The following is an 18,910-nucleotide window of genomic DNA, read 5'->3' as shown; positions in this document are numbered from 1 at the left end:
TGCAGATCAATTAAATAACACATACCAAGTTTACCAACTAATTGCTGATGCTACTTTGGATAACGGTGCCATTACCACTAATTCATTTTTATGTCTAGGGCAGGAAAACGGTAAAAATGTGTCCAAAGTCCAAAACTAGGTCGCAGTCGTCAGTCAAGTAAATTGTAGGTTGGTGCTGCTCGGAGTAGGACTAGAAAAATACTGTGTGCGGGAGCCATTAATGCTGCCGCAACTACCACTGAGACACACACACACACACACACACACGCTAGCACACACCAGGGATGTACCTGAAGGTGTCCCCAGAAGGTTAAGGATCAGCAGGAGAAATGTTAATGATTAATTAGACGGAAGGAGATGGTGGTGATTAAAAACATGGAGGATTTAAGAGTGTCCCCAAGAGTAATGCTGCAGTACTATTTCCTCTCTGCCAAGCACAGACACAAAGCATCAGGCAAGAAATGTTCTGCAAATTAAAACGCTCTTGTAAGCAACCACAATATTAAATAAGAATAAGACAAACGTTAGAACTTCCCATGCATTGTCATTGCAACCTTCGCATATGTGGTGATGTATGAATTTCGAAATAAAGTATAAATTGCTCACAAAGCTGAAAATGTGGAAGAACTTTAGTCTTGTCACTCTTCAGTTTGAGGAAAGGAGAACCGTAAAGTTCAGACAAGCAGTCCTTAAGGAAGGAAGAAGAATGGAAGAGTTGTTTTAAATTTGGTGGGGAGTTGGAATTGGCTGTCATCCACATAGCAGAGAAAATGGATGGTGACCTTATGGAAAATGTTGCACGGTGGTGGAATCTCGTAAAAAGAAGTAGCTCTGAGACACAGCCCTGTGGGACACCAGTGGGAAATGAGAGAACGCTCAGGTAATATTTTATTAATATTGGATGAAATCTAAAATAGGATTTCTAGCCATACACAGACAGAGATAACACTTGCATCAGTGCATGGGCCGCTCACTGAGCGCCAGTGATTCTCTAGCAACAGAACCATTAGCATAATACATAATCTGGTATAGCTGGAAGCAAACCCCCAAAAATTGCCAAATGCCCCGCAGAGACTGTCAAGGATTGTCACTTTTCCATCCTCTGTTTTCCCTTCCAATGTCTTACTCCATGTATTTCCCTTCTCCTGCATTTGCTTTGAGCCCCGAGGGAAGGTGTCCAAACCTTGTGACGGCTTTTGATCAATATTTTGATAAGGCCTGCATGTGAACAGAGGTCAATGCTTACTTATCAGTGATTGCAAAAACATTAGATCCGTCGTCTCGGTCCACTCAAATCAATGTGAAACTAAAGTGCTGATCACTGTGGGAAGCTTGGTCGTGCTGCTAAAGATCTCCATGGTAACAACTTGCAAACACAACACAACTCGAGATGATGGTGATTGCCTGTGTGCCCAACCGACGAGTGCGTTTTGCTCGCTGAATGAATAATTAGCTGGTATTCAGCTTAACTTGGATGGATGGGAGCATTGTTCCTGATCAAAATAGCAATACATTATGATTTAGATAATGCCGCTTCTGCTGCTCAAGTGTTTTAAAGCTTCCGAAAACAAGCAAAATAACTGCAGCAAAACGTGCAAGGACTGCAAAACATGTATTCAGCCCTTTCGGTGCAATTATTCAGACGAAAGTATATCTCTGGCATATATTTCAAAAAAAAAAAAAAAAAGTACTTATTGAAACAAATGTTTCTTGGTAATTATTCGGTAAAGTAATTACAACTGAAAAGCCTCCTGGTGCAATGTCTTCAGCCTTGACTTGCTGCATTTTTGCCTTAAGTGGCTTTTTTATTATCTTAAGAAAGCTCACAAGTCCTGTGGTGGCCAAGGCATACCGCATATTCGCACCCACATGCCCACACGCAGATCTCGCATGTACGAAGACATGCAAGCAGACAGATGGTTGAAGCGTCGCTCTGACAGAGGCTAAAGCACGGGGCACCTCAGCTCTTCAAAGTCTGCGCTTCTCTTCCCTGGCTACTTTTTCAAATGCCATCTGTAGCTCGGTACTCTAATGTTACTGAAAACAAGGACATTGCTCACCACCTCCCCGACCCCCGCAGCTCTAATTAAAGAACCCCAAGAATTATCTCTGCATCTGCCATAACGCATTTGATGTAGTTGGCACATTACGCAACAATTTTTAACGTGCTTGTGATGCACGTGGACAAAGAATTGGCAATGAGCTTAATCAATTCTGCTTATTGGCAACATTTGTTAAATGTAAAAGATATATTACAATACAAAATGAAAATATGTCACAAATCTGGTGTGCTTGGGAAAAAAGAAATCAGCATCACATTACGCAACAATTTTTAATGTGTTTGCAATGCACGTGGACAAAGAATTGGCAATGAGCTCGATCAATTCTGCTTATTGGCAACATTTGTTAAATGTAAGAGATGTATTACAATATAAAATGAAAGTATAGGAAAAACCTGGTGTGCTTGGAAAAAATAAATTAAATCTGCATCAAAAAAGTGTTGACACATGACGCCATCTCTGAATCAAATTTGCTCTTAACCTGTGCTGGATTTTCGAGAAAGAGTAGATTTGTTTGGGTCACAGTGAGCAGGAATAGTATCGTGTCCTTTTATCATCATCCTTTTAATGTCACCTCCCAACATCCTCCATCACCTTCTCTCCTTTTGCCATTTTCCTCCATGCTCCTCGTTTCCCTCCCGGTCCTCCCTCCCTCCCTCCCCCGCCTCGCCCATCTCCACCTCAAACACTGGCTTCTGTCCTCCAACCTTCCTCCTTCTGTTCCTCCCTCCCCCTCGATTGAGCTAGCGTGTTATTAGTAAAGCAGGCAATGCGCCTGTCAGTGTGTGTTAGAGAGAGATAAGCACAGGTAGCGAGTTACATAAGCCTCTGTTGATTACCGTGGAGGAGAGGTAGAGTTAAAAAAAAAAAAAAAATGGAGGGTGAAAAGAAGCAAGAGCGCAGTGAGAAAGAGACAGATTGCAGTAGCTAAAGTAAGTACATTGTGCTCTAATGTTGGCTCTGTGGCTGTCAGGTGGGTGATAAGTAGCCAAGGCTTCCGGGGCTAGTTGAAAGGACAGTCATTAGGCTGGACACACGAGACCGGCTGCTCATTTTAGTCCTCCTCTATCCAATGTGTGTGGTAGAGTTTAAATGATTTAAATGAGGTCTAACAAATTAATATTGATTTTTTAAAAATGTCCCAATGAAAACAACATCATTAATTTAGGGCGGTGTCCAATGCTGCAAAAAAAAAAAGGTGCTTCTTGCCTCTCCACGTTGGAGCTTACTGTCAAAGATAGAGAATTGGATATTGCGTGTTTACAAACACTACGAAGATAAGAAAAAGCCAAGAAAAACACGCCATAGTCAAACAAGTAGCATCGGTTTTGCATGTTATATTCATTTAAGTCACGGATATTTGAACACAACTGGTGGAGCAACACATATAGACAGAAATTTCAGCTTAATTAGTTAAAATGAATATTAATGTGGTTGATTGAGTCAGTTTACTTTTTTTGGGGGGGCCACGATAAATTAATCTTGTATCGCAAGGCACCAATCTATTTTCATTTCAACTGGACTTTGTTCCTGCAAAATGAATAATTTAGATTTTCTAAATTTAAATATAATTTAAAATTAAATTTAAAATTAAATTAAATTCTCTAAATTTAAATATAAAATCATACTAAAATCTCACGAGAAAAGGCTCATAATTTTGTTAACACGGTACTTCACTTTTCTAAAATAAATAAATACAATTTCACTTCCATTACCAAGAAATAACAAAATGTCGTGCTTCACTCAACTGATCACAGGCAGAGAAAATCCAAAGGCAAAAAGCGTGCACATTTGCATGTACTAAATAGCACTCTGAATATTTTAGTCGATGTAATGTATCATGACCAACTCTTAACATACATTATGCACCATATACATATTTCCCCTTTTTTTTTTTGTGTGTGGCTAAAAAAGATGTTCTTGTTCAGGTATGGACATCTTTGGGAGCTTCCATTAGAGAACATGTTTCTTCCACAAAGTCACATTGACCTGCTGGCCAGTGACATTTAATGAAGTACAACAGGAAGGTCTCACGTTGCACAGAATTGTTTGACCTCAGTCCTCTCTCTGTCTTATGAAGATGTTGAATGGATTTAAGATAATTTATTTAAAATATCTACAATCATGGACATTCAGGAGTTTTAGTTCCTGTTGACAAATAGATTGAAGAACATCACTGGCAGAGGCAGTGAAGGGAAAAATTTGTTTTGCACTCTTTGGATCCTGATTGAATTTTTATTTTTCTACTTCAGACAAGCTAATTAAAATGTACCGCTTGTGTGCTTGAACAAGAGTAAGTAAAAAAAAAAAAGGAAATTGTGAAAAATCATCAGGGGACACATAAGAGGGGTGTGGGGGGGTAATCACTAAAAGGAGGTCAATACGATTATGCGGTGGCGAAGGAAAATGTAAATACTCTGACTTTTGTCAAAGAGACAAATGCTAATTCTAAGAGCTAGTGGGTGAAGGTTTTTACTGAATCAATAGAGTATTAAAACTAAAATTTGTTTTCATAGCGGTGTGAGGTCTCTAATATGCACTGTTTACTCTTAATTGGGTCATATTTTATCTCAGGCGATGCTGCTAGGTTCTGAAATGAAAAAAGCATACACGGACTACTAAATTATTTGTAAAATAAAAATCAGGTCATGTCAACACAAACTCTTTTTAAAATATATTTGAATATATTTTTCGGTGTGCGTTCAGTTCCAATACTGAAGTATTGGTAAACTCTAGTCCTGAAAACTTTTTTTTTTTTTAAAGAAGAAATATGTAATTTGCTTCTTTTATCTGCCTACAAAACAAAAACAAAAAACAATATTTGACCTAAAGTACACTTCTAAATTTTTGCCTGGAAAGTAAATAACTTTGTAGTGTCAGCGTCCTGGAGAGAAGCAAACAAGAAAAGGCCAAGCAAGGTGTTTGGGGTTGCTTCTGAATTCTGGAGCGCAAGCAGCGTGCGAGGAAGCCAACATGAACTCAAATATTAACCAAAAAAAAGAGAAAGAAAAGGAGGGATGGCATGTACAAAAATGTGGAATAACAATAAGGTGGGCCTTTTGTGTGTGAGAAAGACAGACTGCACACAATGATGCTCAAACGCAAAATCCCTCCCCCATCTCACAACCTTGCCTTTATTCGCTCGCCGTCACACAGACATACCCGCGTGCACACACACTATTATGTAAATAGTCTCCTTGGCACCATGTTGCTGTCACTGAGCCAGCACCCTCTGGGCCATCGAGACAGCCTCATTAAAACAAGGCGCAGCATCCATTAATAGATTGCAATGCATGTACACACACACACACACACACACATGTATACTGTATGCACTCACTGGACAATTTAGGTACACAATCTAATGAGATCCAACATCTTTACAAAGATTATAACGCTCAGTTTTGATTATTGGAGGAGTGTTCAAAAACTTTATTAGCTACGTGTGCTGTACGTGGGAGTTTTAAATCTGAGAAAATTACAACAGCAAAAACAAACATTGGAATAAATACCTCGGATTGTGTCAATTAAAATAGAGCATTAGTAGCTTGCTAAAGTTAGATTTGTTGATGCTGTTGTCTCGTTAGATCTAATTAGTACGAAATGAATTGGTCATTCCGTGCACACTTCGGCACAAACAAAAGATATTTTAGATTACGTAAGAAATCGCCAAGGAAGAAAGTCAAACGTCACAACAAACAATGTTTGAATGTTGTGTGTGTCTGCGTGCGGTGACTCAAGTGACTCTTGCAAACCTGGAGAAGTAAAAGAGGCCTTTGTTTGTTTGTGATCTGCTGGCCCCACAGGCGGCTCCCGAGGCGTGGGCTTCATCCGCTTTGATAAGAGGATAGAGGCTGAGGAGGCCATCAAAGGTCTCAACGGACAGAAGCCATCGGGCGCGGCTGAGCCCATCACGGTCAAGTTCGCCAACAATCCCAGCCAGAAGACCAGCCAGGCCCTCCTGTCGCAACTCTACCAGTCCCCCAACCGCCGATACCCCGGGCCCCTCCACCACCAGGCTCAGAGGTTCAGGTGAGTACTAAGAATGGGAGTGACGTGAGTCCGTTAGTAGGGGCTAGTCTCATTTTGGGTTTTAGCTGTTTGGAAGTAACGATACGACTCATTAATGGCACGTTTGATTTTTTTTTATTCCTTGTGTGTCGTAAATGTAAGGGTCACATTTCTAGTTCTGTTTTGCTGGGCCCAAGCAGTTGGTTTGTAACAATGGCGGAGCTAGGATTTTTTCCTTGAGGGAGGGGGGGATCTCAGGGTGTCCACGAAACAGACAAAAAACATTTTTACAAATACCAAAGATTTCCTATATGTTCCCTATGGGTGGAAATGTTGAAAAGAAGTCCCCAAAAATCTGAAAATATCCAAAGTCAATTATCTAAATATATTTTGTCGGTCAGAGACATTGAAATGAAACCACGATGCTACCCATGAATGGAGAAAAAAAAAAAAAAAAACTACAGTCCAACAGGTTGAATGTTTTGGAAGGAAAGCGCTCTACTGCTCAGGCAACATGTTTCCTTCTTAACATCTAAACCACCAAGAAAATTATTTTAAGCATTGAGCACAAGCCATAGCACGACCTTTGACTCAGGCATCAGCTATCATTTTTCTTGTCAAAATTTATCCTAGCAACTGTATGGCCTTGAGAAGACAAACAGAAGTGAACTTTGCACTTGCTACAGTTGCCACTAAATCAAGCCCTGCGAGAACTTGCAACATCAGAGAGGAACTTTTCATGCGAGACTGTGGGGTTCTGTCATTCACATTTGTGTTTCCCTTGATTTCATCACACTTCCATTTTGCCAGCACTTTCCTGCATCCCTGGGCAAGAATGCATTTGTTTATAAATGTAGTTAGTGGTAAAAGAAAAAAAATGAATCACATTTGTTCTCCATGGCCATAAAAACACTTTATCCGCACAGATCGTTGCTGTGCAATAAAAAGGTAAAGCGATTTTTCGAGAGAGAGGGGAAAAAAAGCTTTATTTTTCCTAAAACACTTGGTTGAGTGAAAATATATTTTTATTGTCAGTCATCCGCTCAAAATATTACCTTCATAATCCAAGGTTTTTGAGACTTGGCTCATAAGAACAAAGTAGCTTTCTACTTTGTTGCATGCACTTGTCTCCAATACAAATTAAAAAAAGGAGGTGTGGCCTAAAGCAGCAATGCAGTAAACGTTTGCAAGGGATTAGGACAGAACCCTTCTGTGTATAGTGGGGAAAAAAAAACGGCAACATATGGTCCCGAAACACTTGAATCAGATTCCAAATCATTTTTGGTACACAATTCTTCAAATAGTTTCCAGATTTGATTTAGAAAAATTATATATACATCGTAACCGCTACTTACGACCCAGGCTAAATTTAGCTCCTCCCACCACATAAAGATGCTAGTGTCAGTCGAGTTGTATCACTTCAACATCTAATTACTCCTATAAGCATGGCTTTGGCACCATCTTGTGGCATTACAGACATTTAAAAAAGTATATTTTCAGTGAATAGCTGACAATAGGTTAGGTAAAAATGACAATTTGTGAATTTGGGAAAACTGCAACTAGACGATGGCTCACTTTTGAGCAATGGCAGAGCGAGGATTTTTTTTCTGAGGGGGGGGGCAAGCATATATCTGGTGGGTGGGATGCAGTGCCCCATGTCCCCCCTTCTAGCGCCGCCAGTGGTTATGAGGCACGTTTCATTGGTTGTTTTGGCTGCATAAGTGGCTGCCACAACATTGCCATTGCATATTTTTTGAAAGATCATTTAGAAATCAGTGGGAGGGAGGTAAAAGAAAAAAAAAAATCCCCAAAATACTTACAGCTAAGTTTTGCATAATCCTGCTAACAACCAAACAAACCACAACAAAAGCATCAACTTCTTGGCAAGGGTAGAAATGTGCAGGTTTTGCGGATTTAATTTCGAAAATCTTTTGAAAACAAATAAAAAGCTGACAGTGCATTGTTGCCCAGCGCCGTCATCCCTACACTTCATTTGATATCATACACTGTATGTGTTCTACCAGGTCATTTTTATTTTCAATGTGGTGTAAAATACTCCTGGAAGTATTAGTAAGCTCGTTGGCTACACTTTCTATTTCATCTCACCACACACACACACACACACACACAAAACAAGAGATGTTTTCCATCATCCAATACAACTCGGAATGTTTTGGGGATTTTCACAAAACGCACACTCGTACAAATTCCTCTCTCTTTCAATAACACTAAGCCGGTATTGCTGTTTATTCTCCGTCAAAGTCGGGAAGGTATTTTTCTTGCAGTGGCGCTTTCCTGGTGTGACACCTGAGCGATGTAGCGTGGCTGTGTGTCTGTGATACGCCAAGCCAATTTACAGACTCGGCAGGAGAGCTGTCGCTTCTCATCACAACTCACAACCACAGGACACTTCCTCGCTGTGTCCCTGTGCTCCCCACTTCGCCACGCGACACTCTGAAAGTTGAAAACTGACTTAAAGTGTATATATTTGCTCCTTCTTCTTATGCAGTGCTTGTGAGGACAACATTGCAAAAAAAGGCGGGTTTATATTTCTTAGGAGATGGCAAAGTGTAAAAAAAAAATGTTCCAGGGTCAACGTGTAAATTAATTGTGGTTCTTAGATGTTGCATGATGTCATTTGTGGACAATGCTGGACTTTTTGGAACGTGGCACAATTGTGTCGGCACGGTCCCATTCCAAGCAGCAGCCGTAATCGACTTGAGCATAATACACCGAGCCCTACAGCCCAGCTCGTTTCCCATTTTTGGCCCTTAACAAATGGCGCTAATTAGCAAATTACCCTTATTATATCCAGGGCAGGAACCAATTATAGTAGAACAGATTTTTGTTTCAATAAGAAAAAACAAAACATGCTTATTCTTCCTTTAACGCCGCATTGAGAGGGAAAACAAAGGTCCTATTGTTTGGGTTAGAGAGGCAGCGTAAATAAAGAAAACTGAGCATTTGCATGGTGGGTATGTGTGACTATTGTGTGTTTGTGTGAGAGTGTTAGCAGCAGGTTGTTGCGTTGTGGCCCTGTGGCCCAGCGGCCGGCAGATGTCTTCTCGTTCTTGGCCCTCAAGCTCTCTCTCTGAGCGTTCTTGCCAATTTCCTCATTTACACACACTCATTCTCTTACTATGTCATTTGCTAATTACGGCTAATTCAATTCTAATGGATGCATTCATATTTTTTAACTGGCCTACAATGTGAATTACGAAGTGAATCATCATAATAATACTTTTGAGCTTAGTTGACCAGTCAACAAGTCGAATTTAATAAGCTAGTTGCTAATCACGCGTTTTTAGCACCTCATTTTCCAATCGGGATTATTTCGAGACAATTTTAAACTCTGCTGCAAAATGTCTCGCTAACAAGGCTGCAAAATCTTTCTACATCTGTTTTGGTTCAGATGAGTTCATAGAAATGGTTGTGGATGAGAGTAGCGGTTAGCCTTGCTAGCTTACACTATTCCAAGTGGTTTTCCATTGGAAGGCTTTTTTTTTTTTATAATCCAAACGGGAATGACAATTTAATGTCCTTGGAAGGAGTAATTAAGAGTGTGCCACCACTACCCTAAAGTAGACGGACCCTTTTCGCCAGGTTAAGTTTAGTGTTTTCGAGAGGAACGAGGCGTCTCTAGCCAGCTGTTGCTCAATAAGCCATGGCCCCTGTCCATTAGGCTCTCGGAGTTAATAAGACATGAGACAGGCTCGGAGCAAGTGAGGAATGAAGGTCATTGAGTCACCAAGCAGACTGCATCCATCCAAGAGGGCCACCATTTTACACAGCCCACAGGTTTTTTAATCCCCCTCACTCACACACATACACACTGATGGTCTCTAGAGGGAGACATGAATAGACACACAAACTGCAAAGCTTTTAGTCCACACTTTAAAAATACACCCTTGTATATTCGCGTTTTGGAATTTGTCTATTCTGAGATTTGGGAAAGGGACCTATGCTTTGTTATTAGCTACAAGCTCACTTATTGGGTGTTTTTGTGCTCAAGCCCAAGCCATGTCTAATATTTAAAAAAATGCTTGATACCTCATAAGTTTGTATCTCGCTGGTAGCCCTTCACATTAATCAATCGCTAAACAAATAGGTCTCTGTTAGTGCTCCCTAAACCTGATGTTCATGACATATTTGACATTAACTCGTGTTTTTGTTGCTTAAAATCATCATGGCTCACTCACCATCATTCAAATACCAGACCAGACCATTCTAACTATTTTTACTGACATCCCATTTTGAAGAGTCGACAACAATTAACATGGTGGCACAAAAAGCAACAGACACAAACTATTAGTGTTTGAGCTAAAGGGCTAGCTTAGCCGCTTCTACTAGCTCCACGTCTGTCGGCCTTCGTGTTTGTTTCTACAAAGCATCTTTAAGCAATGCTAGCTTCTTCTGGTGGGGTTCCTCAGTGTAATGGGCTAACTCGTGATGGCTTTGTGTGTTGTCGAGTGGGAAGGCTCATGCAGTTCCGACAGGACTCAACATTAGTTCCATTGAGTAAGTCAACCATCTGCCCACCATTAACCCCAGAACCCTCCTTCTCTTTACAGGCTGGACAATTTGCTTAATATGGCCTATGGCGTAAAGAGGTAATTAAAAATTTCACCCAATGCCAGATGTCCATGTTGACTTAATTATTTTCCAGTATCCTTTTCATGTTATTTATTTTTGTGTAGTTTTTGTTGTCAATTTACGTTTAACAAATTTTCAAGGTGAATTGCATTTTGGTTTTTGATTTTGGTTTGATTGTTTTGTTGTTGTTGTTTTTTTTGTTTTTTTTTACTCGTGAGCTTGAGTGTTTTCAAATGCCTAACAAGCACTTTAAAAAGCAGAAAACAATTTGTCTTTGTTTTCAGTGGTGATGGATTTGCTTTGTTTTTATTATGACAAGTGGCAGTGTTGTTTGGATTGTTTTTGGGTTCTTTCTGTGCACAGAATGGATTTGTTCTCGACTTCTTCATTTTTAGGTGTTGTTTTTTTCTTCGGGATTCAGGTTCTCTGGCCTTGTCGCTTCATCTTTGCCTGGGAAAAAAACATGATTAGATTTGATTGAGGAAACTGAAAATCCATACCTTTTTATCGTTGAAACAGTGCGTACATTTGAAGCCAAATGTACTCATTGGCTGAATGTCTTTTGGGAGGCGTTGCCGTGATCCGAGCAGGCTTAATGAGTACAAGCGATGAGGCTGGTTGAACCTGGATCCTTGCTAGAAACAGGAAATGTTTCACTGCAGATGGCTCCGGCTTTGCTCTGCGCTGCTCGAATTCCCTCCTTTTTGCCTTCGTGCCTCATTTTTCTTTGCTTTGTTGCTAGCATACAGTAGGTGTTACGTAACCAGGCGCATAGCAGCCATTGTTGTGATGTGCTGACAGTGGCATCTTGCATGTTGCAGGCTCTTGGGACATCATTTGGAGACGACTTAGCTTCTTAAACAATGAAAAAGAAAAAAAAATAGTGAATAGTATTGATAGCACATGTCCATGATGTCATGTTGTACTTCCTTAGACTGCAAACTAGTTGAGGTTGAATCAACAGTGACTTGGCTGTTTACAATTTTGCCTCAATGGTTTCAAGACACGATTAATCAATAATCAATCCCACATAATCGATTCATCAAATGATCATCTGTTATGCCTGTCCCGAATCTAAAACAAGCATGCTGATTGCAGAGCATGTCACCTGCAAGTAGTTGGCCTTTCTAAAGACGAAACAATGTGGTCAGCTGACACTGTTGCTATGCAACCCTTGTTCTCGTCTGTAAATTTGGTTCAGGTTCATTCCCAGATCCATATATATGCCCTAATGCACTTTTATGCTCAAACACTCAGAGGTGTACAATGCGAAGGAAAATCACAAATTCCAACTAGATGACTAAAAAAAAAAAGGAATGGAGACAAAAAAGTTGATCAAAAAAATAAATCGTGTGCTCATGGCGGAAACCTACTTGGCTCCTCCAATCTGATTGATGTATATTGTCAAGCATAATCTCTTTTCCACCCTACCCTGCGGTACTTAATCGATGAAGGCAAATGATTGCAGTAAGACCTTGGAGTCAATGATTCAATCATCCCGAGCTCTCGCATTGGCCAGGATCAGACCATGAGCCATCAAAGTCATGTAGGAAGGTCGTCGTCTTTGCGGGGACGCCATATATAGTCAGTGGCGAGATAAGAAAAAGGGCGGGGCAGCAAGCGGCGCAATCGATCATTGCCACAAGCACCGCAAGAGTAGAGAACAGACTCTGCAGACTCGGGGACGAGTGGGAGGAATACGCTTTGTACCTTAATGCCATTGGGCTGTAAAGTGCTTCCACTTTCCATTTTGCTCCCTCCCTCCCTCCCTTTTCTCCAAGACAGCTGCAGCAAGGCGGAAATCTCAATGAAACCATGCCCAATAATGCCTATAGTTGTTTCTTGAAGAGAGGTGGTTATTTTATTTTAAATTTTAAAAAATGGGCGCTTTTTTTTCCCCCCTATTTTTTTTTTCCTTTTCTTTGAGCGGAAAGGCAATTAAGTGAAGTCAACTGAGGATTTAAATCTTCTTGCATCGAAAGAAAAAGGAGAAGATTACCAGGCGAATGAGAAGAGATTTAGTAGCCTGGCGCGTGATCTTTGATGAATTTCTAGCAATGCTTTAATTCAACAACTTTACGCAATTTGGCTTTTGGAGGAGCCACTCAAGGGCACCAAGAGAAGAACTTCATCTGCATCTTCTTAGGCATATATGTAGTCATTCCTGACGGGAGGCCTTTAGCAATGAAGCTAGTCCAAGCCTGGCCAGAGTAAAATTAAATGATAATCAATAGTCTTCTATATAAAATAGAAGTAAAATCACGATGTTGCAACCAACTGGATTGATGAAAAAAAACACGAATAAACATTCTATTTATATTCCTTTATTTATAAGTGAAATGGATGAATAGAAACGAGAGGAGGGAAAAAATACTGTTTTAAAAATATTGGGGGAAAAATTGAAAAAAAAATCTACGACAACTGTAACTGATTGTAATCTAATTTGTCGCTCCCTATTAAGCTTTAAATTGGCTTTTAATGACTTACTATATGCCATATTAACTTAAAATAACCCAAATAAGAGTTACTAACTTTAATGTGGAACTAAAAATTTTAAAAAATATATATTTTACTCAATTCACAAAAGAATTGAGCATCTGAACTCTTTATATATATATATATATCAATTAAATAATGATGAATAAGTAAATAATAAATAAATAAAATAATAAAAAATAAATATAAATCATCATTTAAATTGAAAAAAACTTATTATTACGGTAAGATAACGCAAGAGCAATAAATAGAAACACAACTAAGCAACCACTTGAGGACTGGATTAAAAATCACGCTGAAAGTCATGCGTCTGCTCTCCTCATGCCCTACGTTGTCTGGGCATGCTTATGATACGACGACAAATGTCCTGACGGATCTTCTTCTCTAAATCAGCGATCCTGCAGTGAATACAAATACATCTAATGGGGTGGAAGAATCTCATTGTGTATCCGTAATTTGTATGCACTATCGACAACGATGAGACCGTGGCTGGTCTCTCAGGGATCTCACAAATGTTCTCGTGGATGACTGGATAGAAAAAAATAAAACATCCCGCAGGCACATTGGAATATCCTGTAACTTTCCGTTTGCGTTTGTAGTTTCCCGCTCCTTGTCCACAAAGTGCAGGTGTATTACTATTCCCTTTCACTCGTCTTCAAATCTCCATTTTTCTGTCTTTGCCACTCGTCAGGTTTTCACCCATCACGATCGACAGCATGACCAGCCTGGTGGGCATGAACATCCCCGGGCACACCGGCACGGGTTGGTGCATCTTCGTCTACAACCTGTCCCCAGATTCGGACGAGAGCGTGCTGTGGCAGCTCTTCGGGCCCTTCGGCGCCGTCAACAACGTCAAGGTGATCCGTGACTTCAACACCAACAAGTGCAAAGGGTTCGGCTTCGTCACCATGACAAATTACGACGAAGCGGCCATGGCCATCGCCAGTCTCAACGGTTACAGGTTGGGCGACCGCGTCTTGCAAGTCTCCTTCAAGACTAACAAGACCCACAAGTCCTGAACTCGAACAAGGTAGAAGCAGGTGCCCCGCGGGCTCCGAAATGGCCGCCCCCACCACCACCCCCTCACCTCCACCACTCCCTTTAGCCCCTCCAGTCACGACCACCACCCTCCTCCAGGCATCCAGCACAGCAAAACTGGAACATAAAGCAACCATCCAACCCAATTGAACTCAAAATGGCTTATATCATAACTTTGGACCTATAAGCCAACGTTGCCTAAGTATTACAAAAATGAAGAAAATGTTCATGCATTTTGGGAAGTTCTCTTTGTTGTATACTCTTTCTGTTTGTTCTGATTGCTAAAATGAGTTTTCTCTCCTATGTAAACAGTAGCACCCCCCAACCCCCCACCCCACCCCCTCCAATTTTAGAGAAGAGAATATCCTTTTTAGACCAATGTCTCGATTCAGGATTAGCGTTTCTTTTGTATATCCGGACCCACTGTTGTTAGTATCCTGAACCTCCCAGTCACTGCAGGGAGGGGGCTCTTTTTTAACAATTGGTGACCCATTCATTCATTTATAGTCATATTTAAAAGTCCCCTTTATGATTCGAGACGGGATTTCATACTCCCGCCGAGTCTGATATAGTAGTACTAAAAAAAAAAAAAAAACAAGACTTTCTAACATTGTTTTTGTTTTGTATCGCAAACAAAACATGTCTTTCTTCACAGGGAGATGGGGTGCGGGTGTGGGGGTGGGGGGGATGGGTTAGCTTTCCTGATGACACATTAAGTAATTTAAGAAAAAAAAAAAAAGAAAGAACACTGTTGCCAAAGAGATGATCTCTTTGCTTGGAAAAAAAAATGTGTTTAGAAAAAAAAAGATTACAAATAAATAGAAAGAAGAATCTATTTTTATAAATGATAATTAAAATAATAATTATTGAGAAATTTTTACAAGAATCTGGATTTGAAAAAAGAGAAAAATATTTTGACTGGCTAACTGGGAGGGGAGGGGGGGGGCACCACCTTGTCTTGTCGTTCCGCCGCGGTACTTTCTAGGCCCAGCGCTCGTTGTTTTCCGAGGAAGCCACGTTGGCGACGGCCATTTTCTAGAAGGAAAAAGGAAACCAAGGCGGGTGATTTTGGTAATTTTTCACACATGTACTAGTGCGTAATTATTCAATACCCACAAGGGGAAGGGAGAGGGTAACCATCCTTATCGTCCAGAGCCCAAAGCAAGAAGACGCTTTGTCCGCTTCTTTTCCTGTTCTCGATCCATCCGGGGTAATCGGTAATCGCATATATGCACCTCGATCCATTTCCAACGCATACGCGATATTGTTTCTCTTTGCTCTGCATTTGTGTGCAAACTTCTGTTTAGCGATCAACAGTAGGTGCTATACCACATTATTCACATATCTTAAATATCCCAGTTGGTTGTTCTATGTGTTGTTTCAAAAAAGAAAAATACTTTGTTGATGTTGGCATTGAATTGAGCTTATTTGTTTATCGTTGGCCCAAATAGTCTGGTGAGACTATTTTGTTGCAGAAAAACCAGATCAACACATTTGGGTTGTGTAAAAAAAAAGTCTATATATATCTATATATATATATATATATATATAAAAAAATAAGAAAAAAAATCACTGAACAAATTTTATTTATCTATTTATTTTGCTTTGTTTGTTTGGCTTGTTGGCTTTTGCGTTACTTGCTGAGCGTGGAGCTTTTTTGTCCAAACTTAACAATGATTCTTAGCTAGTTCCTTTAGTCTAGATATTTGTTTCCTGAAAAGGCGATCTATGACTACTGTGTCTTTCTTTGCTCTGTACAAATAGATGATCTATCTATATATATATATCTATATATACATAGTCTACTTTTGTTTTACAATATCTACTGTACTATCTGAGTTGTCACTGTTCTTTAGTTGGAGCTTGTCTTTTTCATATGGCAACTTATCATGAAGTGGTGGTTCAGTTACTTAGAAAAACTTGTGAGGAAACTGTTCAATTGTCGTCATGTTGCTTGTGGAGATAAAAAAAAAAAAAAAAAGAGGTTTGGATTAACTTTACGTTCCTACCGCGGCAAAACGAAACCGAACAAAAAGCTTTGAATATAAGTGTATTTGGATTTACTTCTCTATTTTTGTTCAACTATTTATTTTTCTATTTATTTCTATTTATTGTGTATTTATGAACCGTTTAATTTATCTGTGTATTTATGTATTTATTTGTTTCATTGTCTGTGTATTTGCGTGATTCTGGTACAGGGAGGGGGGGCGTTTCTGAGCAAAAGGGAACAAAGCGACTAGTGGAGAAGCTCTTCCAGTAGTCCACTGCACTGAGAGAACTTTTAGTACGTTTGTGCTTTGTACCAATATATCAAAATGACCATATAAAAAAAAAAAATCTAAAAGTCAGGAAAACTAAAAAAAAAAAAAAAAAAGTGTCTGGAGGGCCAGGGAACGCTCTTCCCTTATTACTAGAAACAGTTACTCGCTATGCATAACCTAGTTATTAATAGTTCAATTTGCTCTTGCTTTTTTCTTGTCTTGTTCAAAATGAAATCTTTAGATCTTTTCCAATGAAGTTTAGTCTTATTAGAATGTTATAAACAGTCGTTCTGGTTCAATATAACCTGTGATAAGTTTGTGTCGTTCTCTAAAGCCACTCCGTCCACACCCTCCCTCCACTTACTACCGCTTTGTGATGAAACCTTTATGCAAAACTGTACGTCTGAAAGCATACGTCTACGTAGTTACTGTAACGGAGGCTCGGGCGTGTCGACGTTTCAACGCCCGCTCTTGTTTGAGGGTCGACTCAATTGGTTTTCAAGACTTCTTTTAAAAATTGCATCCTGACAAATGTTTGGGAAAAAAACAAAAAACGACCGAAGAAGTACTCTGGAGGGATGAAAAGGGATTGTACCGATTCTATATTTTATATACTCTAATATGATATATATTATATATTTTGAAAGGTAAAATGTAAGGGTTCCAGACGTATGAATATACAGAATTGGATTCTTTTGTTCAAAAACGTGAAGGAGTCATGCGTGTGTGTTTGGAGAGTAACGTGCACACACGCTTCTCAGTCATGTGACATCATTACCATATGAGCCCGTCATACACACGAGCAGACCCCTTCATGCCCCTCGACGCCGTAAAGGGCTCGTGGGGGGCTTGGATTTATGCAACGACCCCGGTAGAATGTTGTTCTGATGTGTCAGTTTCCTACACTGTGTGACCTCCTATGACGCGTGCCTGTGTTCTGCCTGTTTGTGTGTTTGGGTGTGTTTGTATACACCAACCAGCCACATTATGACTCGACCTAATTTGACGAGAGCCGATACGAGAGCTGTATCACATATTTTGCAAAGACGACAATGCTTACTATTCACAAATTCACCTAGTCCTGATTTTTGTCCGTTTAAAATAAAAGTAGTACTTTGGCACCACCCTGTGGCAAATCACCATTTTAAAGTTAATTTTAAACTTCATTTTGTCCGGCCATAGCGCCGTCTAATAGATACCTAGTGCTTTGCCGCCATCCCGTGGCATCTTGGCGGCAATGAACTATGTTGAAGCGAGGAGCTAGAGCTTCATTTCGATTGGCCGTCGCTCTGTGTGATACAAAACAAGTGCTTTGGCGCCATCCTGTTTTATCTTGGTACCAAGGAACTATAATGGGAGGAGCTTTTTGTCAGGCCATAGCCCTGTCGAACTAAAAGTAGTGCTTTGCCGCTATCTTGTCGCAGCTACAGACTATTCTGTTTTGAAATTCAACATTATTAACGTTATTATGATGAATACGTGATACAGCTCCTGTATTTGATATCACTCTACCGTGCTAGTGTTCCTAATCATGTGGCTGTAAAATATGTGAGTGTGTTGTTGTGCGCAAGTCATGGGGCTGCGTCCCCCTCGCGCCATGTCTCACCCCAGTGGCTCCCACCACCATCCTCGTAGCGCCTTATAGTCGGTGAGTGGCAGGCTGCCGGTAGGAGCAAGGCAGCCAGTAGTGGAGGAGGGAAGGTGAACAGAGGAACTCGGCTCTTCTTCTTCTACTTCTTGTCAGTTTTCTTTTTTTCCCCCCTCCTGAGACGTGTTTGTTTACTATCTGATTAAAAAAAAAAAATCTATAAAACAAAATCCTTAAAGACAAAAAAAGACGAAAAAAAATGTCGGCGGGGCCCTGTGGATTGCGGCTCGCTCTCTCTTCTCTCTCTCTCTCTCTCTCTCTCTCTCTCTCTCTCTTCTCTCCTGCTTATGTTATTACTTAAAAATTATTAACAATGATGATTATTATTATTATGGTTATTATTGCTATTATTCTTAGTATTCTTCTTATTCTTATTATTAATCTAATTACTGCGATGAATGACTTCATGTTATCCTTGCTAGTTTAGGTCATTTCTGAAACTGGAAACAAAATAGAAAATCTTGCTGTAAATGTTTGTTTTTTCTTTTTCATAAAACTGTTGTGTTTGAATTATTTGTACTTTTGAATGTTGGGACAATAAAATGAGGTGTCAAGAACTCGGAGGTTTTGTAAAGTGATATACACACACACACAACACAATTGCATTTAATTGCTTTGGTCATGATTGAAGTCATGTGATTACTCCCACAACGGCGCAGCCCACCTTGCTTATGAAATGATCAACTTATTATCAACTGCGCAGAATTTACATTGGCAAGGAAGTAGCATAATTCTTTTTTATGAGTTATTGCATGTTTTTGTACAGTATAGTGAAAACACCTAACCAAAAACTATGCTGCTTT

General features: G+C 40.0%; 1 protein-coding gene across 7 annotated transcripts in view; it reads left to right on the top strand.

Annotated features, from left to right (window-relative positions):
• elavl4 (ELAV like neuron-specific RNA binding protein 4) overlaps positions 1-18,664 on the top strand; it is a 61,626-nt gene extending 42,962 nt beyond the window's left edge. For 4 of the 7 annotated variants that reach the window (XM_037250708.1, XM_037250712.1, XM_037250713.1 and 1 more), the window contains 3 exons: positions 5,858-6,092; positions 10,643-10,681; positions 13,852-18,664. In XM_037250708.1, the coding sequence (XP_037106603.1) occupies positions 5,858-6,092; positions 10,643-10,681; positions 13,852-14,179 (602 nt within the window). In that variant the 3' untranslated portion in view covers positions 14,180-18,664. The remainder of the gene's footprint in view (positions 1-5,857; positions 6,093-10,642; positions 10,682-13,851) is intronic. The other 3 variants (XM_037250709.1, XM_037250710.1, XM_037250711.1) reach the window with 3 other exon arrangements.
• Positions 18,665-18,910: the final 246 nt, after the last annotated feature.

The sequence above is a fragment of the Syngnathus acus genome, chromosome 4 (genome assembly GCF_901709675.1).
Source record: "Syngnathus acus chromosome 4, fSynAcu1.2, whole genome shotgun sequence".
NCBI classification, from domain to species: Eukaryota; Metazoa; Chordata; class Actinopteri; order Syngnathiformes; family Syngnathidae; genus Syngnathus; species Syngnathus acus.
This window is presented reverse-complemented; position numbering and strand designations above follow the sequence as displayed.